This window comes from Gopherus flavomarginatus, chromosome 5 (genome assembly GCF_025201925.1).
Source record: "Gopherus flavomarginatus isolate rGopFla2 chromosome 5, rGopFla2.mat.asm, whole genome shotgun sequence".
In the NCBI taxonomy this organism is placed as follows: domain Eukaryota; kingdom Metazoa; phylum Chordata; order Testudines; family Testudinidae; genus Gopherus; species Gopherus flavomarginatus.
In genome coordinates, this window is record NC_066621.1 from 105,322,351 (window position 1) to 105,347,338 (window position 24,988).

The window sequence follows — 24,988 nt, forward strand, 5'->3', positions numbered from 1 at the left end:
GGAATTATTGGCCTATGTTAATAGAGAGACAGGTATTGACCTGTGTTCTGGAGACTGGTAACCAGAGACTTCCTGGTACACACTGTCTGTCTGTAGATATTTTACTAGGCATTGACAACTCTTAGGCAGAGATGGGTAAAACAAAGGCAACTGATACACATACAGTCTCCCTCGTCCCAGTTCTGGTGCCTAGCACCTCAACAACTGCAGGCTGCTTGAAGGAGGAATTGTAGGGAAAGTCTTGCTCTCAGCCCCCAGCAATACTAGGCTGGAGCATGTTCAGTCGCTCTGTGAAGACTGTGCATGCGCAGTCCAGTTGGTATATATACTCTGTGAGAGGATGGAGCACCTCTGAGCAGTTTGTATCTTCAGAGAATTTATCTGCCAATCTCTTAACAAGTCTCTGCTAAGCATGTGCAAACTGTGATTTTTCACAGGTTTATAATTTGGGTGGGTTTTCATAGGGGTAGTAAAAGGAATATCCTCAACAGTTGGGTAACATCTACTCCCCTTACCTCTGCCAAATTTTAATTTCCTGCTTCAAAGTATAGAGATGCTAGAACTTCTCTGTGAAACAATTGTAAGATTTTTTTTTAATGTGGGGGGCCGGGCCGGGCCAGTTTGTTTACTTGCCATATCACATCCCTCGTTTTACCCACATTAAAGTCTTGTGCTGTCTGCGGCTTCCTGCAGCCCCATTGGCTTGGAGCGGCGAACTGTGGCCAGTGGGAGCTGCGATCGACCGAACCTGTGGACTTAGCAGGTAAACAAACTGGCCCGGCCCGCCAGGGGGCTTACCCTGGCAGGCCATGTGCCAAACGTTGCCAGTCCCTGGTATAGACTTTAATTACATGATCATATACTGTTTTTTCCACAGTCCCATTGCCTCATTCAGAGCACAGGGTGGACTTGCTCTAAGGATGAATGAGGGTTTTGTGTTCTATTGACCACTTGGCTCATTTGTTGCAGAAATTGGAATGTGTGTAGTGACTAAGGCAGAGAACTGCTGAAAGAGAGAGAACATTTTCATGGTTAAAGTAATTTAATGCTGCTTTGGAGAACTGGATGCACTCTCTGCCTCTGCCACGGAGTTCCTGTGTGATGCTCGGCAGGTCTGTTAAACCTGATTCTTTACAGGGAGTCACTAATGGAGTGTTCCTTGGTTCCTTTGAGCCTGGTGTCTGATTTGCAAAAGTTCTAAGCACTTAACTGCAACTGAAGTCAAAGGGGGCTAGCTGAACTTATAAAGTGCTATCTAATTGTAAGTACTCTGAAAAAACGGATCATAGGTGTCTCAAATACGACATCCAAAATTATTGGATACTTTTGACTTTACAGTGTCTCAGTTCCCCATATTAAAATTGGAATAATGCCACCCTCTCACCTCACAGGGGTCTTGTGAAAATAAATTAATAGATGTTTGTGAATTATTCAGATATCATAGTGATGAGCACCATAGAAAAACTCAGTAAATTAATAATTCTGCCTTCAGAGTAGGGTTCAATATATAAACCTTGGGGTCACACACTGAACAATTAGGATAAACAGAATATTGAATAGTTGCTCTTTAAGAGACTCAGTCCTCTGCACTGAATGAGGCAAGGGTCTGTTTTCCTCACTGGCTCCCAATTCCAGCCTCCCCCTTAGAGTCCCAGTATCCTTGTCTAAATATTCCCAACTTCCCCTCAACCCAATCCCAGCTTTAGTCTCAGTCTCCTTCCCCAGCCAGTCCCAGTTTTACTCCCTTGTCACCCTCCCCAGCTCCAGTCTTGACAGATAGAGTCCAAATCTACTCCTTTCCCTTCCCTCTGTATTAAAATAAGGGAGCTTCCTACTCCTGGTGTCATCATTGAGAGCACAGAAGATACAGGCTCACTGCTCTCATTTTCATTGCCCAGCACAGAGCAGCTAATACACTGAAAGTCAGAATGAGCATGGTCAGTTGCTCTGTGGAGATGACACATGCACAGTCTGGTCAGCACTAGGAGCTCAGAGAAGCTTGAACATGGTCAGTGCAATCTTTGCAGATTTAAATTGCTAAAATTGAAGAATTTTATACTGAGCATGTGTAAATTGTGACTTTCGAAAAGCTTATAAATTGGACAGATTTGGATCAATTTTCACTGAGCTGGCAAAAGGCATGTCTCTGATACAATGGCCTCTCCTCTGCCAAATTTAAAATCACTGCTCCAAGGCATGAGGGTGCTAGAACTTTTCAAAGAAAAGAACGACAGAATTTTTTTACATAGGGAAAATTACTTCATTTTTCCCAACCTTCTTCTCTGACATGTACAAATTGTTTTGGCTGAAATTTCAGAAAAAAAATAAAAACTTAGATTAAGGACGACACCCAGCATGGAGTCCTTGCCAAACAGTTAAAAGGTTGCCAAAGTTATAAATATCTGAAAATGGGGGTCTTATAATGGGAAATGTCAGACAATCTTAATAATACTTACTACTACCAGCCCCACCAGTCAGAAGGTCTTTTAAGGTTTTAGTCAGCTTTTGTGATGACTGAGTAAAACGGATTATAGCCTATCAATATACAAGTTTTTGGGTTAACCATATTTTCCCAACCTGCTTTCTGATGAACTGCAGCATGTACTGTCTTGAGTTTTATTTTGTGTGATGGGAGCACAGGAAATGGATGACATACAGAGTTAGCCAGTACTAAATAAAATTTCCCTACAACCTTTTTCTAAACCATAAACATTTTAATGCTTTAAAAAATATTTTCCTGAAAAAATGTTGTTTTATCAGTTGATGAAACAATCAAAAATTTCTTCAGAGTTACACTTTTTAGAGAGGTTTCCTTTACCTACATGGTCAGGCTAAGTTAGCTTTGAAATCCTCGATGTAACTGTAACAAAATTAGCTTTGATGTTCCAAAGGCTTATTAGAGAGTAAAGATAAAATTCAATCTGTTAATATGAAGAGTTTTAGGATCTTTTACCAGCTAGAATTCTGAAATTTGATATCAGATTTTATTCTAGTTTAGAAACTAAATTATATTAACTTTTGAAAAGTTTCTTTTGAACTGGATTAACCTGGAAAGTATAAAGCAGAACTGGCCTAAAAGAGGACAGTTATATTTAGCTTGACCACCTATCATTAGAAGGGTTCTGGAATCTCTACATTCAGCCTTGGCATAATTCTAGCACTTGTGTACATTATCCCATAGAAGAACACAGTCAAATTAAGTTGATTAAATTATATTATACAATAATTAAAAAAGAATCAAGGTGGAAGATATATTTTAATGGAGCTAACATATTCTTGCACCTTCCCCCTTTATATATATTTTCAAAAAATCAACATTTTAAAAAAGTTTATATTTCAGAAATTAAATGTCAGGGAATCCATCCCACTCATCGTTGTTACACAGTCTTTCATTATATGTCAACTTGCCACCCAACTAATGTTAACTTTATCTATATATAAAATGATGGGGTCTAAATTAGCTGTTACCACTGAAGAAAGAGATCTTGGAGTCATTGTGGATAGTTCTGTGAAAACATCCACTCAGTGTGCAGCGGCAGTCAAAAAAGCGAACAGAATGTTGGGAATCATTAAGAAAGGAATATATATAAATCTATATAAATCCATGTTACGCCCACATCTTGAATACTGCATGCAGATATGGTCGCCCCATCTCAAAAAGATATATTGGAATTGGAAAAGGTTCAGAAAAGGGCAACAAAAATGATTAGGGGTATGGAATGGCTCCCTGTAGTGGGGTGGTCAACCGCTCCAGCCCTGAGGGGGTAGAAGCAGCCCAGGGAAAGGGCTGTCCTGGGGAGTCAATAGGCACAGCTGATTAGGGAAGCAGCCTCAGCTGAGGCCATGCCCCAATCAGGCCACAGCCGGCCCTATAAAGGGGCTGCTAGGCTGGAGCTAAGAAAGTCTCTCTCTAGCTGTTGAGAGAGACGGCCCTCACTGCTGGGGAGCTGAGCAGGGTACCTGGAATGTAGCAGGGCTGGGGGAAGATGAGAGGAGCTGGGGAGCTCCAGCCTGGAACATCCCCAGACTGCAGACCTTGCTAAAGGCCAGGAAGGGTACTGGGGTTGCAGAGGTGCAGCCCAGGGTAGGCAAAGGCAGCAGGTCCAGCCCCCCACCTTTGCCAGTAATGAATGGCTTGTATATTGCAGTCTGTTCCAGTGAGCATGGACTATATGGAGACTGGAAGTAGCCACAGGCTGAGGTGAGGTGGGGATAGAAGGTTGGGGGTTCCCCTGTGAGGGGAGACTCCGATCTACGGGGACAATGCTGAGGCAGAACCCCAAGGAAAAAGGCACTGGGGTCCGGGAGGTACATGAGAGCCAGCAGCAAGTGGGACGTTGGCCACCAGAGAGCGCCCTGGAGGCTGGAGAGCTAATTCCCAGGATGACCAGCAGGAGGTGCCGCAGCAGTGAGTCACGCATTGCTACACTGCCATATGAGGAGAGATTAAAAAGACTGGGACTTTTCAGCTTGGAAAAGAGATGACTAAGGGGGGATATGATAGAGGTCTATAAAATCATAACTGATGTGGAGAAAATAAATAAGGAAGTGTGTTTTACTGAGTCTCATAACATAAGAACTAGAGATCTTGAAATGAAATTACTAGGCAGCAGATTTAAAACAAATAAAAGGAAGTATTTTTTCACACAGCACAGTGTCAACCTGTGGAACTCCTTGCCAGAAGATGTTGTGAAGGCCAAAACTATAACAGGGTTCAAAAAAGAACTTGATAAGTTCATGGATGATAGGTCCATCAGTGGCTATTAGCCAGGATGGAGAGGAATGGCATCCCTAGCCTCTGTTTGCCAGAGTCTGGGAATGGGTGAGAGGGGATGAATCACTTGATGATTACCTGTTCTGTTCATTCCCTCTGGAGCACTTGGCATTGGCCACTGTCAGAAGACTGGATACTGGACTAGGTGGAACTTTGATCTGATCCATTATGGCCGTTCTCATGTTCTTATCTTCTTGTTTTCTTTGGAAATGGAAATATTCTGTTGGAGATATGCTAATTGGTTTTATATTATTTACTTAAGGCTTCATTCTGCTCCATTAAAACAAGTGGGAATTTTTCTGTTGACTTGAGTGGGAGCAAGGTCAAGCCCAGAATGTGTCATACATATTTTGAATGACTAGTCCTGTGGTCCTTCATTCCAAGTACGAGAACAGCTCCAATCACCCTTCCATGTGATCCTCCCAGTCTTTTGTTCCCCATCCATTCTTCTGTGTAAGCTAGATGGTTAGTTTCTCAGTTCCTCCTCACTGGACTGTTTTCTTCCTGAACTGAAAAAAGATGTTGAGAGAGATTATTTTTCATCTCATGAATTTTCCCTCACTTTTTCTATATCCTTTTTTGCCTCAACTTTCATTTGAAACCCTCTCTAATGAACTTGAGGTAAACCCCTTCCCTGCCTACCTTATCTCACAAGTGTGATCTCTATTTTCTGTATCTTGGTAGGTCTATCGCTAACCCTCCCAACAGTAAAAGGAATTTCACAGCAAGGTCAACTAAACCAAGGATATTTAGAGAACATGATGGATTAAAAAAATGTGAGAATGTTTTTCAAAAGGCAATGATAGTGGAAAATTTTAAATACCGTAGCTATAAAATTATTTTCCAAGCTTCCCAGAGAAATTTTGTCCCAATGTGATGTAGCATGTCAAATTTCAGGGAGATGTATTTTTGAGGGGTGCAGGGGGAACACAGATAGGAAGGGTTGGAATATCAGGCAATGAAAAGGAAATCACCTTAACCTTAGCTATGGAGCACCTATTGCTTCTCTATAATTTGAAAAAAAAAAAAAACAACAAAAAAACAATTGGATCAGAATGGGTTGCTTGCAATGGGGTATCTATAATCCCATGCATCTGGGATTACAATCTGTCACAGTGTGGTTTATTACAAGAATTGCACAGCAGACTATTCATTGGAAGCAATAAATAAGACTTACCGTATATACTCATTCATAAGCCAAATTTTTTTAATAAAAAAGGGAAGCACCAGAGAAGGGGGTCATCTTATAAACGGTATAGAGAGGGAGAGGTGGGACACAGCCCTTCACCCAACAGAGGGAGCAAGGAGAGACAGCACAGCCAGAAGAGAGAGAAGGGAAGAGGCAGGGACAGAGTCTCTCCACTTCTGGCCATGCAGCTCTTCCCCCAGCCTCTGAAGCAGCTGCAGCTCTGGGGCTGCAGCTCTGGGGCTGCAGCTGGGTTGCTCGGCCCCGCCCCCCAGAGCATGCTGTGGCCACGCTGCCTGGCCCGCTGGAGCATGCTGCGGCCATGCCTCCCAGCCCAGCCCACTGGAACATGCTGCGGCCAAGCCGTCCAGCCTGCTGGAGCAGCTCCAGCCAGGCCAGAGACATCTTCCCCTGGCCCTCCCCAGATAAGGTGGGAAGGAATGGAATGGGGAGAATGTGGGGGTCCGGGCCAGGGATGGGGTCATGCGGAGAGTTGTCACAGGGGTTACTCTGCTGACCTCCAGCTTCTCCTCCTCCCAAAATTTCCCCAGCAGTTGCTGTCCCAACCCATCAGGGTAAGCAGCTGGTTTTCCGGGACACTTTGTTTACTTAGGTTTACCTCTGTGCCTTCAGATGCTTGAGGTAAACAAACCATCTCGGCCCACCAGTGGTTTATCCTGATGGCCCAGGAGCCAAAGTTTGCTGACTCTTGAATTATAGGGTTGGCTTATGAACGGGTCATACAAATTTTCCATTTTTACTTATCCATCTTGGTGGGGGTCATCTTATAACGAACCGGCTTATGATCGAGTACATATACTTTGATGTTCTTTTAGGATTATTCTTTGTTGAAATAAAGGGAAAAAAATTGGGATTTAGTCTATTAAAATATTTCATTTAAAAGCATATAGTCACTTAAATTCCAAAACATGCATACAAGAGAAGATCTTTTTCAAACTATGTTTTCATAGCCCACGTCCGTCCAGACTAACCCGCGGCATCGGCGGGTTAAAATCGATTGCTCGGGGATCGATATATCGCGTCTAGTCTGGACGCAATGTATCGATCCCCGAGCGCGCTTACATCGATTCCGGAACTCCATCAACCCGAACGGAGTTCCGGAATCGACATGGAGAGCCGCGGACATTGATGCCGCGCCGTCTGGATGGGTGAGTACCTCGATTTTAGAAATTCGACTTCAGCTACGTTATTCACGTAGCTGAAGTTGCGTATCTAAAATCGATTTTAATACCCTAGTCTGGACGTGGCCATAGATACAATGAGTTGTTACATTTTCTGTTGTGCTAAGTGAATATCATGTTATGAAAACAGAGCCTTGAGGGTTTTTTAAATGATATCATAAAATGTATCTACAAGAGTGGATTTAATTTTAAGACTTTATGGTATACTTGTATGTGTGAACAAAATGAACAATTTAAAATATATTTTGCAGTCATGTAATGCACTCTGACTTTTCACTTCTGAAATGCTTGACTTTTAGTGGTCATCTGTACATTTTACGCATTTTTTTGCACAACAGTGTGAGGATTGAAATTTGGTAAATTTCTGTATAAGTCCTTTTACAATGTTGCAGTTAATTCTAGCAGTTGTCTTGTGGCATTGTGCAAAGTGGATATTAACAAAAGATTGCTCTGCAGTCCTTGCTGACTAATGCAAGAAGATATTCAGTTCTTGTCAATGAATTTATCAGGAATTACAGATGGACTAGAAATTGCTTCTCAAAGTAATTACACCATTTGTACCCGCATACTGATTTTACAATAAAAGTCTTGGCCACAAAAGTTGAGATGAGTGCACAATTCATTTTACTGGGCGCTGTTAAAAACAGCGTTATCAAATCTTTCATGATGTTTCTCTCATCATATACTGGATTGTCTCAAAGAAATAAAGCCTCACTTGCTTTCTTGACAGCAGATAATAAATTAACTGATATAATTCAATTGGGGAGTTGAAAAATGCATTGAAAATAATGGGGCATAACATTCTAGGGTTAACATTTACTCATAGATGATGCAATTAAATAAAACAGGCATTAACTTCAAGGTCAGTCAGTAAAGTAATAAAATTGAATATTTTAATTGAATCGTAATTGCTTCCCGTTGATACATGCAAGTAAAGTAAAATAGATGTCAGCTCTGCAAATTATGGTTCTTCCTCCTAATTAATTTCTTAATTCTGTGTAGTTATCCAGGTTTTGGACTAGTTGTGGGTTTATCCACTCATCCAGCTTTCTTCAGAGCTGGTCACACTGAGAAAAAATCTGTATGATGTGATTAAATAACATGTAGTAAGTGTCTATAGTATATTCTTCTGCTTTAATCTGAATTGTTATGAGACTCTAAAGTAATCTATACCTTTCTTTAAGGGGAAAAAAAACCCAAATAGTTAAAGTTAAGTTGGGTTCTGTGATTTATGATTATATATAAATATTGATAGTTCATTACCTTGATAGTAGAAACAGGATTGGTAATTGCATTTGACTGATTATGAGAGCTTTCCTAGATTTAGTGTATACCACTAGAGAATCACAATTTGCAAGTGACTGGTTCTGAAGGTACTGTAAATTCATCTGGTTCTTAAAGCTTTTGTTAAACCACAGTTTATATCCACTCCCCATATAGATTTCATTGGAAAGGATCACTTCTAAACTGAATGAAACTGAATGAACCCCCAAAATAAAATTAAAATATTTTAAAATGATTCTCATATTGGCCACAGTCATAGTTGGATAGCATCTTATCCAAAGTTGCAGATTACATTCTCAAATCTATATAAACATGAAGTTTCACTCTATTAATGACATACAGAAAAAAAAGTGACTTTTTCCATTTTAGCTATTAAGCAATCTTTAAAGCAGTTCCCTCAGGTTGTGAAATAATTTGCAATATGCTTCAATTAAATGTTTAAAATCTTCCTAAATGTTTTAAAATCTAACTTACTTAAATTGTTTCAGCTTCACAGAATTTTAAATAAACTGAGTCCATTATCAACAAACGTGAATGTATGCCAGTTACTTGAAATTAGCAAAAACTTTATTATAATAATAATTAATTAATATTATTAATATATCTTACATTTATATAGTGTCTTTCTTATTGAAGGATCCCAAAGTGCTTTACAAGCTATACTGTAGATCAGAGGTCGGCACCCTACAGCATGTGAGCCGATTTTTGATGGCACGCATCAGCGGGCTGAGTGGCTCAGCCCACAGCCGCTCTGGGATTCCAGCTGTTGCCCCGTTGCCAGCCGGGGTCCCAGCCGCCAGCCCCAGTCAGCGCCCACTGCTGGCCTGGGGACCCCCAAGGAACCCCAGGCTGGCAGCGGGCTGAGCAGGCCGGTGGCTGAGACCCTGGCTGGGCAGGAGCTGGCGGCCGGAACCCCAGAGCGGCGGTGGGCTGAGCTGCTCAGCCCGCTGCTGGCCTGGGGTTTCATTCACTCAGCCGGCAGCGGACTGAGCGGGGCTGGCGGTGGGTTGAGTGGCTCAGTCTGTTGCCAGTCTGGAGTGCCGCCTGCACTCAGCGGGGTGCTGGTCTGGGCTTCCTGCTACCGGCCCTGCTCAGCCTCTTACTGGCCTGGGTGAGCAGAACCCCAGGTTGGTAGTGGGCTAAGGAGGGCCGGTGGCTGGGATCGGCTCAGCCTGCTGCTGGCCTCGCTCAGCCCAGGCCGGCAGCGGGCTGAGCAGGGCCTGGGATCCTTTTCTGGGGTTCCAGCCACCAGCCCCGCTCAGCCCACTGCCGGTCTGGGGTCCAGCTGCTGGCCCTGTGCAGCCCTCTGTCAGGCTGGGGTTCCATTCATTCAACTGGCAGTGGGGTGAGCGGGGTTGGGACCTCAGACCAGCAGTGGGCTGAGCAGCTCAGTCTGCTGCCGGTCTGAGGTCCCAGTTGCCAGTCTGAAGTCCCAGCCTGGGGTTCCATTCACTCAGACCGGCAGCGGGCTGAGCAGGACTGGTGGCTGGGACCCCAGACCAGCAGTGGACTGAGCTGCTCACCCAGGCCGGCCAGCGGCTGGGACCCCGACTGGCAGTGGACTGAGCCACTCAGCCACCTACTCAGCCCACTGAGTGAATGGAACCCCAGGGCCAGCGGCTGGAGCCCAGACTGGCAGCAGGCTGAGCGGGGCTGGTGGCTGGGACCCCAGACAAGGATCACACTAAATTGATAAGATCTGCATTTTAATTTTATTTTAAATGAAGCTTCTTAAATATTTTAAAAACCTTATTTACTTTAAATACAATAGTTTATATAATGTAGACAGAGAGAAAGATCTTCTACAAATGTTAAAATATATTACTGGCATGCGAAACCTTAAATTACAGTGAACTTGGCACACTACTTGTGAAAGGTTGCTGACCCCTGCTATAGATATTGCTTCATCCGCTCCTGAAATGCAGCCATCTCTGATGGCAGAAGCAATGTAGCCTAGGAAATAAGGGTAAATACTATATCCAGTGAAAAATATTGAATAATTTAGGTACGGTTGGCAGAATGTAACTATTCAGATGGTAATTTTGCCAGCATTCCTCTTCTTTCAAAAATCACCACTGGATTTTTATTAACTTCAAATAGTTAGGACCTCTGTTTTTTTAATGTTTCAGCTGAAAGATGACACTTCCAGTAGCATAGTGCCTCCTCAGAGCTAACTGGGATCTTTTTTTTTTTTTTTTATTGACCGAGAAGGAGAAAAGTTACCTCACACAACAGATTCTGAGGCGCTATTGGACATGAATATTTTTCCATCCAAATACTGACTAGATCCAGTTGTGTGCTCTGCTCCCAAGAACTGACTACATCACAGCCTAAAGTGATATGTCTGTTGACAAAACACAAAGGCAAAAAGCTAATGCAGGAGCAAAGGCAGCCAGTTAAATGATTCAAAGGAGCAAAGGCAGCCAGTTAAATGATTAAGCCTGCTCCACTGAAAGGGGTCATCTTGGAAAGACTGGATGTGGAGAAACTGGAGAGGGTCCAGAGAAGAGCAACGAGAATGATTAAAGGTCTTGAGAACATGACCTATGAAGGAAGGCTGAAGGAATTGGGTTTGTTTAGTTTGGAAAAGAGAAGACTGAGAGGGGACATGATAGCAGTTTTCAGGTATCTAAAAGGTTGTCATCAGGAGGAGGGAGAAAACTTGTTCACCTTAGCCTCCAATGATAGAACAAGAAGCAATGGGCTTAAACTGCAGCAAGGAAGATTTAGGTTGGACATTAGGAAAAAGTTCCTAACTGTCAGGGTAGTTAAACATGCCTAGGGAAGTTGTGGAATCTCCATCTCTGGAGATATTTAAGAGTAGGTTAGATAAATGTCTATTAGGGATGGTCTAGACAGTATTTGGTCCTGCCATGAGGGCAGGGGACTGGACTCGATGACCTCTCGAGGTCCCTTCCAGTCCTAGAGTCTATGAGTCTATGATTCCATTTACAAAAAAGAAGCTCATCGTTAATATTTACACCTCAATGAAAACATAACTGTTCAGTCAAAATGAAAAATGGAAACACACAAACATCAAAAACACTTAAAAGAAAAGTCAAAGATACAAAAAGAAATGAAGCAACAAAGGAGCCCTCACCTTCCAAACTGAAGAGACACTGCAAGTATAAACCATTTTTATGCTGTGTGTATGCGTGTGTCAGAGAGAGAGAGAGAGAGATACACATACATATGGCTAGGCAAAGGCATATGTAAAAGAAAATATGAGGGGTGCATTGGCAAATTTGTCACCTCTGAATAGTGGGGGAACTATAGAGTTAGTTTTTTTTTATAGCACCTCACTGTCACAAACAGCAGAGTTACAAACTGACCAGTCAACCATTTACCTCATTTGGAACCGGAAGTGCACTATCAGGGAACGGAAGAGCCAAGACCAAAAAAAAGGGCAAATACATAGTACAGTACTGCATTAAAAGTAAACTGTGAAAAAAGGACAAAGCAGCATTTTTCCTCTTTGTAGTAAAGTTTCAAAGCTGTATTAAGTCAATGTTCTGTTGTAAACTTTTGAAAGAATATCCATAATGTTCAGAGTTACGAACATTTCAGCGTTATGAACAATCTCCATTCCTGAGGTGTTTGTAAGGCTGATGTTCTACTGTATCTAAATACATAAACTTGCACAGACTGTGGTAGTATTTTATTACTATGTACCTGAATTATCTATATTTCCTTGTGCTTGATGAAGTTTCTTAGAAATGAAATCATATAGTAAAACAATACATTTTCCAGTTGACGCAGTACAAAGGAAATGAGCCTTATTTTTTACAAGCATGGAAACTGATTGTCCAAAGGGAATAAGTGAGAGAATTCCAGCTTAGTACATTTACTTTAGGATCAAAATGATTTTAAATATACAGGAACTGACTTCCAAAGGACAATGTTACAAAAAAAGTCCACTTTGATGTCTAAACTATTTTCATTTATTTTATTTGTTAAATATATTTTAATATATCTTGGCAGGTTTAGATCCAGATAAACATCTAGGAAAAACATTGGATCAAATGGAGCCTTATCTTATGGAGGTAAGTATCACTTAAAGCATGCTCAAAATACGCAATGTTTCAAAAGAGAAATTATATATATATATAAGCTCACTTAATAAAATTAACTTAATTTTAGAAACAATTACTTACTTTCAGAAACAAGGTGTTATGCTAAAGTTTGTTTTACAAAAGACATAGACATCTTCTGTGTACTTCATATGAGAATGGAACTCCTGCTGAAGTCAGTTGGCAAGAGGTGTCATATTGTATGTTTTGAAAAGTAAAGTAGAGGATAAGAACCCTCAGTATTAAGGGCAAACTGACTTTTAGGTAATTATGATGGTCTTAACTAGCCAAAAGTAATGTTAAAGTGGCTGATCATGACAGGGACTGTCAGAATTAGATAAATATGAGTACTGAGAAATAAAACATTTTGGAATTTGAAGTGGCAACCATGTATTTGGGAATCTATATGAAGCAGTTTTGTGCTCTGAAACAGATGTGATGTGTGCACAACAGTAAAGATTAATTTTAAGGGTTTTCTGGGAAGGTGTGGGCTGGAAAACTCAAGAAGGAATAAGTGGTTGTTTCCTTTCCCATAGCATTAAGGTTGATGACTCCATCAAAAGTCACCAACTCTCTTAGAAATAAGAGTAAAGAGTATGTATTGTAGTTAGAATATAGTTGATTTCTGCCATTTTTTTTAAGTTTTCTAATTTTAACTAACAGAGATACTGTATGCTAAGCATCCAAATATAGACAATATTTAACCTGATACTTCATTTAAAGGGAACTCTTTTTCTCAGTATGGTCTCTGTAGCTTCTCTTGGCACTGAGATTATCTGAAAAAGAAAAATCTAGGCAGGAAACATCCTGCCTATATGCTAAAACATTTTATTGGCTGGAGTAGCTTCCAAAGCCTATTCCACTGAAATGGGTCATCTTGGAAAGACTGGAGCATGCACTTAGCCCCAGAATTATCGATGATATGCAGCCTCCCCAAATCCTCCCTACCATTCATCCAATTGTGGAAAAATTGGAAATAGTCCAGCGGAGGGCAACAAAAATGATTAGGGGGCTGGACCACATGACTTATGAGGAGTGGCTGAGGGAACTGGGATTATTTAGTCTGCAGAAGAGAAGAATGAGGGGGGATTTGATAGCTGCTTTCAGCTACCTAAAAGTGGGTTCCAAAGAGGATGGATCTAGACTATTCTCAGTGGTATCAGATGACAGAACAAGGAGTAATGGTCTCAAGTTGCAGTGGGGGAGGTTTAGGTTGGATATTAGGAAAAACTTTTCACTAGGAGAGTGGTGAAGCACTGGAATGGGTTACCTAGAGAGGTGGTGGAATCTCTTTCCTTAGAGGTTTTCAACGTCAGGCTTGACAAAGCCCTGGCTGGGATGATTTAGTTGGGAATTGGTCCTGCTCTGAGCAGGGGGTTGGACTAGATGACCTCCTGAGGTCCCTTCCAGCTAGGGTGACCAGATCACCCAGGTCAAATATCGGGATGTGGGGGGGGCGGGGAGGGGGCAGAGGGGGAAAAAATGGCGGCAGAGCAAAATAAATCAATAAATAATCCCCCACCCCCGATTCCTCCTCCCTCTGCAAGTGTTGGAGGGAGGACTGGGAGACTCAGGAGAGTGCGGGGCTGGGGTGAGTGTGAGTCTGGCCTGGCCCCGAGCAGGCAGGACTCGGGCTCGGTGCCTGGAGGGAGAGTGGGGGTGGCCTGCGGGGGCCAGGCAGCGGCTGTTCTCCCCATCTGGGCAGCGGGACTTGGGAGCAGCCACTGCTGCAGCTCCCACTGCCGCAGGGGGAGGAAGCAGCCACTGGCCAAGCTCGGCGGCTGCGGCTCTGGTGCCCACGAACCCCCCAAGCCCGGGCCTGCTGCGAGGACGCAGCGCGCGCGCCCAGCCCCTGGCCAGACACCTCTGGGCTGGCTGCGCAACTGGTGCAATCCCGTGGGCGGCCCCAGAGTGGGGGCAGCAGGCCCCAGCCCCCCCATCCCGCTCGGGTCCCGCAGGGAAACAAACAGGGCTGGGCTGCCGATGCCTCCGCTGCCGGATTGCACCAGCTGGGCAGCCAGCCCGGATGTGACTGGCCAGGGACTGGGCGAAGTGTGCGCGCTGCTGGATCCCTGCAGCAGGCCCGGGCTTGGAGGGTTCCGGCCCGGGCGCCAAAGCCGCAGCCACCGAGCACCACGTGCTTGGCCACTTCCTCCCCCGCAGCAGTGGGAGCTGCAACAGCAGCTGCTCCCGAGTCCCACTGCCCAGGTGGGGAGAACAGCCGCCTCCTGGCCCCGTGGGCCGCCCCCCTACTCTCCCTCCAGGTACCGCACCCGAGTCCTGGCTGCTCGGGGCCAGGCCAGACTCACACTCACCCTGGCCCTGCGCTCCCCTGTGTCTCCTGGGCATGGCGTGATTGGCAAGAGGCGGGGATTTGGGGAGGGAGCCAATGGCGCAGTGAGGGGGCGGGGATGGGGGTGGGGATTTGTGGAGGGATCCAATGGGGAAAGGAGGGGGCGGGGGAGGGCTTAAAGTCTTCCTGGTAAATGTTATTTGAGGGGCACGCGAGCTGATTTTCAGTGTCACTCACACTGCCCAGGTCCTGGCCACTGGTCTGAGGAGCTCTACATTTTAATTTAATTTTAAATGAAGCTTCTTAAACATTTTAAAAACCTTATTTACTTTATATACAACAATAGTTTAGTTATATATTATAGACTTAGAAAGAGACCTCCTAAAAACATTAAAATGTGTTACTGGCATGCAGAACCTTAAATTAGAGTGAATAAATTAAGACTCGGCACTCCTCTTCTGAAAGGTTGCTGACTCCTCTGTTATTTCTTTATGTTGCTGATCAATTTGAGAACATGTTCGTTTAAAGTTGCGCAATGCTCCCTTATAATGTCGTTTGGGAGCCGCCTGCTTTGTCCACTGCTTGCAGGAAGAGCAGCCCATTGCAGCTAGCTGATGGGGGCTTGGAACCAGGGTGGACCGGCAGCCCCCCATCAGCTCCCCGTTCCCCTAAGTTCTCTGTGCAGCAGCCGCCGCCCAGCAGGCTATCAGTTGCCATTAGTTCAGCTGTCCCTTCCACCACTGCCATGTGCTGCTTCTGCACTTTGCCTTGGAGCTGCTCCCTGGAGCCTCCTGTTTAGGATGACCAGATAAGAGACATGAAATACTGGGACACATGGTGCGGGGGGGAGGTGGGGAGGTGGGGAAAGTGTGTCGCTGGCAGAGCAAAACAAAAAACAAAAACGAGAGCCAGCTCGGAGGGGGGAAAAAAAAAAGCTGCCAGAGCATAGGAAAAATTGATGGGGGCTAAGCACCCACTGGCAACTCCCTGCTGGGGGCGGGACGAAGCAGCACACCTGCAGCCTGCCAGCCCCGGAACTGCAGCTGCTTCGGAGGTTGTGGAGAGAGCAGTGTGGCCAGAAATGAAGAGACTCTCTGGACCAGCCTCTTCCCTTCTCTCTCCGCTGGCTTTGCTGCCTCTCCTTGTTCCTTCTCTTGTGGGGAGGGGTTGTGTCCCACCTCTCCCTCTCTGAACCTGTCCATAAGCTGACCCCCTTTTCCGGTGCTTCCCTTTTCTACTAAAAAAATTCGGCTTATGAAAGAGTTTATATGGTATGTTCTTTTCTGATTTATATCCTGGATATTAAGGTTATGAGTGAAATGATGTTCTTCTGTGGCTTCTATTTTATTATGGATAAGGCCCTGTGTGAATTGCAGGATGATTGTCAAAAATTGCAGCTGAGTTGTGGACAAACCATGGAAAATTGTAGAAAAGTAACAACAGACTTTATTATTTGTGGTAATAGAGTCCATTATTACTTTTCTGCAATTTTCCGCTGGTGGGGGTCTGGGGCTGAGAGTGAGAACAAGGGGGCTGGATAGTGTGGGCTCCCACTGTTGGCCACTCAGGGCTGAGAGTGGCCACTTGGGGCTGACAGCAGGGGAGCGCACTCTCAGCCCTGTGGTAGCCGGGACTCCTGCTGTCAAAATTATGGTGGAAGCCTAATATTGCAGAATCTGAAATTTCCTCGATATTGCAAGTTAAGTAGGGCCATAATCGTGGGTCATTTTTATCAGCACAGTAAAATAATTATATTATTTCATTGTGACAAGGAAAGTTTTTGAATTATTTTTTTCTAAATAGCTAGGTATTGATTAATTATGTTAAACTGAGAGGATTATATTTGTGTTCTTGTCCAACTAGTTCCCTTGTAACACAGGTGCCCAATCCTTGCTAAACTAGATGGTTCTGTTGGCAACATGCCAAGAACCCTAATCTGTGTAGAACTTTTTAAAAATCAAAATCAAATGCACACAACAGTAATATTTGCTTGTACAGTATTTTTCCTTGATAGAGAACTAGAAATTGTTTGTGGTTTGAACAGTTGCACCAGAATTTAATTATTGCTTGTTGGCGAAGATGAAGTGTATGGAAGGTTTAATACTTGATATGTTCTCTGACTGGGAGCTATAAAATCTTGCCCTTGCAGCAGGTTGGATTCAGTAATTGAATTGGCCTTTCCCATCTCTGACTACTAAAATTCTGTGATAAACTCTGCCTTCACCCTGCAGTTTCATGGTCAGGATAGCAGGAGGATGAGTTGTATTGACTATGTGGGCTTCACTTTGTATACATAATCAAAGATTTATTTGTATCTTTGTTTGATGTTGGATTTCATCTACTGTAAAAGATGTTTCCATGATACTCTGGTATTTGTTTTAGGTTTAGAATTGGACTGGATATCAACTTTTCTTGAGTGGTGTAATTTGTAAATATAATGAGAGGTGAGGTTGTTTTGACCCATTACAACTATGAGGCAAGATCCCCCTCTCATGAAATTTAGGTTTAGCTTTACAAGTTATTCTTATTGAGTTGTCACATTTATTATGCATGTCAGATCTAGCTTGCAAAACAAGATAACACACGTCTGTAAAAAAATGTTAGTGTTTTAAAGTATTTCAAAGCTGGTTCCTGTCTCACTGAGGGCAACTTGAAAAATATTGCTCAGCTTCTTTTACTTCTAAAAGGCACATTAAGAGCCTGATCCTTTGAGGTGCTAAGTATCTTCAGTTGCTAGTGACTTCACTGGGAGTTTAGAATGCTCAGGACCAAATATGATCCTAAGCCCAATGGCACTGAAAGTTGGGATTTCCCAACAAGGACAGCAAATTTAGACTCTCAGCTTTGAAGTGTTTGATGTTGGTTTCCAGGAAGAACTCACAGCACTCAAGGCTTAAAAGCAGAATCATCAAGTTTAGAAATAACTTACACAGTAAACATTCATTCCTTATTCTCACTGTGAAATATTTTTAGCTAGGCTACAGCTGTAAAAATATCAAACTTCTTTGTTCCTCAAAAATACACGCATTTCATAGTTTTTTTGTTTTTTTAAGACAAACAAACCTGTGTATTAGTTTTATTTTTCAGTAGTTCTATTTAGTATTCATTGCAGCAGACGCTCTTGGCAGGAAAAAGAATAAAAGGTTCTGACTAACTGTTTTGTAAGTTGTCCATTCTTATTGTATCAACATTAATTATTTTTGATAGATTTGTCCTCTAAAAACCTTGCTGCACTTTTTGACAGGTGAAACTGTCTTGTATGTCAGGAGTATAATTTTTGAAAACGAAGGCTTGATTAAATGTATGTTTGGTTATTTTTACACATGGAAATATTCTCTCTTTAGGAAGGAAATGTCTGTGATAACTTTGGCTTTAAAAAGATAATTTTATCTTTATTTAAGATGAGATTTGAATTTTCCATCACAAAATGAGTAAACAGTCATGTAGAATTTTATGACAGATACCATCTTTGTTTGAGCTATTAGATATTTTTCAGAAATAAAAAGTTGAAGAGAGTGCAAGCAAAATGGTATTTAACATTTTCCAGCTTCATATTCAGTGTCAAAGGGCTATGATTAAAAATCTGATCCTGTAAAAGGATTAAGTTCTTTGTACTACTTTCTTTTTGTATGTCTGTGTTCAGAGTCCCTGGTGTTCTTTATGCTAAGGTGATGACTCAAGTTATCCAGATCTGTTAAAAATATTTTAAAAGAAATACTTATTAAGGAAAACTGAAAGCTTAACTAATACTCTCCATACTCAGGAATACTAGTACAGTTTTATGTAACATATCAGACATATCCATTACTTGAAATCCTCATAGACTCATAGACTCCAGGACTGGAAGGGACCTCGAGAGGTCATCGAGTCCAGTCCCCTGCCCTCATGGCAGGACCAAATACTGTCTAGACCATCCCTGATAGACATTTATCTAACCTACTCTTAAATATCTCCAGAGATGGAGATTCCACAACTTCCCTAGGCAATCTATTCCAGTGTTTAACTACCCTGACAGTTAGGAACTTTTTCCTAATGTCCAACCTAAATCTCCCTTGCTGCAGTTTAAGCCCATTGCTTCTTGTTCTATCATTGGAGGCTAAGGTGAACAAGTTTTCTCCCTCCTCCTGATGACACCCTTTTAGATACCTGAAAACTGCTATCATGTCCCCTCTCAGTCTTCTCTTTTCCAAACTAAACAAACCCAATTCCTTCAGCCTTCCTTCATAGGTCATGTTCTCAAGACCTTTAATCATTCTTGTTGCAGACCTTTAATCATTCTTAATGCATCCTCTGGTAGCATTGTAAACATAAATCCCCTAATATAAAAGTAACTTTAGTCTTGTGTAAAATATAAACAGTTTCACTGAAAATATATCTATAAGACTAAATGCTTATAAAAATAATGTTGCCTTAATTTATCCTGGAAAAAAAAGGAAATGGGGGACTAATATTTTTGATCTCACTTCAATTAGAGACAGATATAGACAGTTACTCTATCATGTATAAGGAATGAGCTGAGGGTGCTCAACATGTTAAGCATCAGATGCATAGTTTACAATGATTCAGAATTGAATTAAAGTCACGAGTCGGATCAGCAACGACAATAATAATAATAATTAATAAAAATTACACATAATAGATTTTAAGGCCGGAAGGACTATTGTATTATCTTATCTGACATCCTATCACTCGCCATTAATTCATCTAATTATCCTTGTATTGAGCCCATTGACTTCTGATTCATTGACTTCTAAAGCACATCTTCCAAAGAGAAATGTAGTCATCATTTGATGAGCTCAAGACATGAAGACTCCACTACTTCCTTTGGTACTTTGTTTCAATGGTCACCATTACTGTTACCAAAAAAAAAATTGTGCCTAATTTATTATTTGAATTTGTTGGGCATCAGCCTCCAGCCACTGGTTCTTTTTCCACTAGATTAAAGAGTCCCTTACTACTCAGTATTTTTTTCCCCACAAAGTTACTTGTACTGTACTGTATAAACAAGTCACCTCTCAATCTTTTTTTGATAAGATAAACAGATTGAACACTTTAAGTCTCTCACTCTGAGGTATTTTCTCCAGCCCTTGAATAATTTTTGTGGCTCGTTTCTGCACCTTTCTGATTTTTCAAATGTGGACTCCAGAACTCTACACAGTATTCCAGTGTTGGTCTCACCAGTGCAGAATACAAAGTACAATCATAGAATCTTAAAAATGTAACACTGGAAGGGACGTTGAGAACTCATTGAGAATTCATTGTGCTCAGACAGGACCAAGTAAACCTTCTTACTCCTACTCACTACTTCCCTGTTTATCCATTCAAAGATCATATTCGCCTTTTTTGTCACAGCATTACACTGAGGACTCATGTTGAGTTTCTTGTCCCCTGTGACACCTAAATCCTTTTCAGAATTACTGCTTTCCAGGATACAAGCCCCCATTGTCTTGGACACATACACAGACAGAGAAGGTGAAAGTGATATGGTTTAATTAGGCAGCAACTTTATTAATTCAGCTCCTCTGGGAACTATCCAGCTAAAATATGTACAATGCAGGTCACGATTTCCCCCGGTGGAGAGCTGCTGTTAGCCCCCACCCCGCCTTAGTATGCCTTAGTCCATTGCTGGAAGCCCACTGCCTTCCCCTCGTTTGAGGGTTAAGGGTCTGGGAATGGGGGTTGTCGCCTCACTTTACCAGACATGAGTGAATGAGTACCTCCACTGTACAGTTGCCATGAGGAGGAGCCAACAGTTAGCTTGACTGCCTCCCTTCCACCCCGGCTGTGTACCCAGATGTACTACGTCTACACTCTAAGCTAGGAATCTGATTCCCTGCTAATGTACACATACCCCCGCTAGCTCTCATTGAGCTAGCACAAGTATCAATAGCAGTGTAGCTGCAGTAGCATTGGTAGCATCAGTGGAAGCATAGCTGAGATGTGCCTAGTATATACCCACTGGTTTCAGGCAGGTTTGTACTCAGAAGGGCTCAGCCAGGCCTCCTCTGCCGCTACCACTGCTACTGCATATACACTGCTATTTATACCTGTGCTAGCTCAATGAGAGCTAGCGTGAGTATGTGTACACAAGTAGAGGCTTCACACCCCTAGTTTGTAGTGTAGACGTATCCATAGATAACAGTTCCCTCCCTGACACTGGTCAAAAATATATCCTTCCCAGTCAGAGAGGTGTATCCTATTGTCCCTGAATAATTCATGTAACATATATGATTTTTTGGTGGCTAATTGCCAAAACTCTCCATTCCAGATGCTTCTGGCCTTTTCAACCTGTGGAGGCCTGGTGGGTTCCTCTGTGTACTCCACTGCAGCATTTTAGATCAGTGTACAGTCACCTGCCTGGAAAAGGCCCTGGATTTTGCCCTAAATCTCTGCCCTGATCCAATGAGCTCCATTTGCCCTGATGGAAACCCCAGACCCAACTCCCCCCAGTGCATTCAAATCAGCTTTCAGTGCTGATTCTGGCATCCAATCTTCCCATTCAAGGAAACCCTCCATGCACATAACTCCCGGTGAAGTAAATGGAAATTCCACAAAGGGAGAGATTGCAGGATGAACCTCTTAAAAGATAATACAAGAACAAGAGTAACAATGTTTATCACTTTCTTAAAAAGAATGAGGCCCACTTAAAAGTCAAATTATAACCACAAAATCGTGAGGTGCAGGAGTGGAATCATGAGTCTAGAAAAGCTTTGTACTGTGTCCAATTAGCATTTTTACTGTATCATAGATTTAATGTGTGCTCTTAGCATAATTAAATTCCTACATTGCATGGTTAAATGTACCATTACAGTGTTATTAAAACAGAATTAGAATGTACTGTTCAAGAGATTGGCTCTACGCTCTTTACTCAAGCAAAACTTTGGATCGGGCCTCAAGTGAGAAACTGCTAAATTGAGGATTTAGGATGATTAAAACCAGACAAATAGTATTCTTTTGCACCTGTTACATTTACTTTCATGTATGATGTATCTGGCTTGTCTATCAGGTAAATACAAAACAAAGTGCAAAAAAAGATATGAAAAATGTTCAGGGATGTAACCAAAAGAAAATGGCTAATGTTTCTTCTCCTCTAAGGATGAAATCCCAGCTCCACTGAAGTCAGTAGGAGTTTTGCAATTAACTTTAGTGGGGCCAGGATTAACTCTTTTACTTGAAGATTTGGAAAAGAGTTTATGCCAACAAATACATAGAGCACAATTGTTAAACCTTTTGCTATAATAATAATATGTGTTCGCTGAATTCAGTAGCTTCTGGTCAGAGCTTACAACACAAGATATCTCACAGACTGTATAATGAGATCTGGGAGCGGATGTAAAGGTTATTGTTATTTTCCAGCCAGTTTCCTAAAGGAATCTTATTTCAACATCCTTCCATTTCTAGTGGGGTGCAGTCACTGAGATGTTTTATCTGGATGGTGAAGTGTAACTATTGCAGAGATGGAAACCAACATGGCAGTAATTTTTGGAACTTTAAAAGTATTATGAATCAGTTTGTATAAAGTACTGTAGAGGAGAGTCAGAAACTTACAAGTACATGCAGTGCATTTTAGAGGTTGTTCCTTGTTTTAGAGTTGTAGTGAGACACCTAGATTGAGAAAGTTACTATAAGCCCTGTACACACGTACATTTTCAGTAAAATACATTTGACGCTATGTATAAGAGCAGCAATTATTCTAACTACCTGTTTTTTCCTTTTGTTTCAGCTCTGTAAGAAGTATGAAGTTCATGTTTGTGGAGAAGGTGGGGAATATGAAACATTCACTTTGGACTGTCCTCTGTTTAAGAAGAAGATAATTGTGTAAGGAACTGTTTCTTCCCCTTCCTTAAATTTAAGTGATGGGAACATACTAACATTTAGCTTGAGGCAACATTTGTTGGCAGGAGTAGAACATGTCCTCTAAGTTCACAAACATTCACTTTGTTTAACGCTGGCAAAGTCCTCTGAAAACCTAAATCAATGCCTGACAAGACGAGGCCTTCATAGAAGGCTATAAACTTTTTAGACATTTGCACTTTCGTTTACTTGCTGATTATGGCCTGCAGTAAAACTGGTACCTACACACTGACACTTTTATCCTTTCATGAAGTGCGAATTGCCTGTAATATTTATCTTTCATTACAGCTACATTTGATAAACTGCCACATCAGTAGCCTGCGGGTTCCATTAACTCTGTGTCTTTTTTTTTTTCTTTTTTCAACTTCAGTGACTTAGAATGATAATGCTAAACATTTTCCATCAGTTACTAAGGGGACATTTTTGAATGTAAACTTTGCTTGAATACATCCAGCTACTCTGAGTAGCTTATTTCTTTGCTGAAATTTGTTAAAATCTGTTTAGAGGGATATGGGAAATTTCTCTGTCTTGATTCAGGTTTCACAGTACATGATGTTGAATAGCTTAACCTGTATATTTTGAGATGTTTTGACTATTGTTCCTATTCTTATCCAAGTAAACAGTCTCTAAGAACGGAATGTCACTTGCATACCATTTCAGATCCATCAACTTATGGAAGGTCAACACTATGGCACATATGGACATTTAGTGCTGTAGTGAAACAGGCCCATTCATTTATATCTTCTTCTAGCAGTAGTGAGCAATAGAGGAAATGTGGCAAATTTACTGTGCAATTAAGGGGCTGATACTATTCTGTTGAAATCAGTGGCAAATTACCATCCATTTCAGTAGGAAAAGGAGCAGGCATTTATCGCACTTTATTATTTTACAGATAAGACCCGTTTGATACAGTGACTTCATCAAAGCCTCTATTTTCAGCCAGACAAAATGTTGTGGTCTGATCAGCATTGTATTGATAATTGGTAATATTGGTGCACAACAGCATCATCCAGAAAAAGAGTGACTAGCATTCAGTCTACGTTTGTTATAAAATTTGTTAATTAACATCATAAGATATGTTCATATCAATGCACTGAAATTTGTTTGGCTGCTTTTCTTTCTTTCTTTCTTTCTTACTCACACACACACTCACACACATTGGGGTTGGGTGCTTAACTCCCTTAAGCCCTTCGAAGTCCCTGCCTGAATACAGACAAGTCTGCAGTAAAATGATTTCATGTCTTACTAAAAAGTGTCAGCTATTGTTAAAGAGAGGAGAGGATTACTTTGGAGGGCTATATTATGATCCTTACTCTCAGGTCTGGTGGAACTACATTTGGCACCGAATCTAAGGGTCGTTTCTTTAAGGTGCCACCAGACTCCTCATTGTTTTTACGGATACAGACTAACCCGGCTTCCCCTCTGAAAATTAAGATGGAACACATTAAATGGATTAAAAACTGGCTAACTGATAGGTTGCAACACGTAATTGTAAATGGGGAATCATCACTGAGATGGTGGATTTCTAGTGGCATCCCACAGGAATCAGTTGTTGGCTATGCTGTTTAATGTTTTTCTCAGTGACCTGGAAGAAAACATAAAATCATGACCGATCAAGGTTGCAGACAATACAAAAATTGGGGAGTGGTAGATAATGAAGAGGACAAATCACTGACAGAGAACAAGCGGGATTGCTTAGTAAGCTGGGCACAAGCAAACAATATGGGCTTTAATATGGCTAAATGTAAATGTGTATCTCTAAGAACAAAAAATGTAGGTCATAGAGGATGTTATTCTGGGAAGCAGTGACTCTGAAAAAGATTTCAGGACAGGGTGGATAATCAGCTGAACTTGAGTTTCCAGTGCAATGCTGTGGCCAAAATAGCTAATATGATCTTTGGATGCATAAGCAGTGGAATCTTGTGTACGAGTAAAGAGGTTATTTTATCACTGTGTTTGACACTGATTCATCGGCTACTGGTGTCTCCAGTTCAAGAAGGATGTTGATAAATTGGAGAAGGTTCATGGAATAGCCACAATTATTAAAGGATTAGAAAATGTGTTTATAGTGTTAGACTCAAGGAGCACCATCTGTTTAGCTTAACAGAGAGAAGGTTAAGGGATGACTTGATTACAGTCTGTAAGTACCTACATGGAGAACAAATATTTTATAATGGGCTCTTTAGTCAAGCAAATAAGTTATAACAAGATCTAATGGCTGAAAGTTGAAGCTAGACAAATTCAGACGGGCAATAAGGCGTTAAAAAAATTAACAGTGAGGTTAATTAACTATTAGAACAGTTTACCAAGGGTCATGGAGAATTC

At 41.8% G+C, this 24,988-nt stretch overlaps 1 protein-coding gene across 7 annotated transcripts in view; it reads left to right on the plus strand.

The window, feature by feature from the left end:
* The window catches only part of DPH6 (diphthamine biosynthesis 6), a 370,092-nt gene that overhangs the window by 105,547 nt on the left and 239,557 nt on the right, over window positions 1-24,988 (plus strand). For all 7 annotated transcript variants that reach the window (XM_050953883.1, XM_050953882.1, XM_050953884.1 and 4 more), the window contains exons 6-7: window positions 12,428-12,489; window positions 22,533-22,627. In XM_050953883.1, coding sequence (XP_050809840.1) covers window positions 12,428-12,489; window positions 22,533-22,627 — 157 coding nt within the window. The remainder of the gene's footprint in view (window positions 1-12,427; window positions 12,490-22,532; window positions 22,628-24,988) is intronic.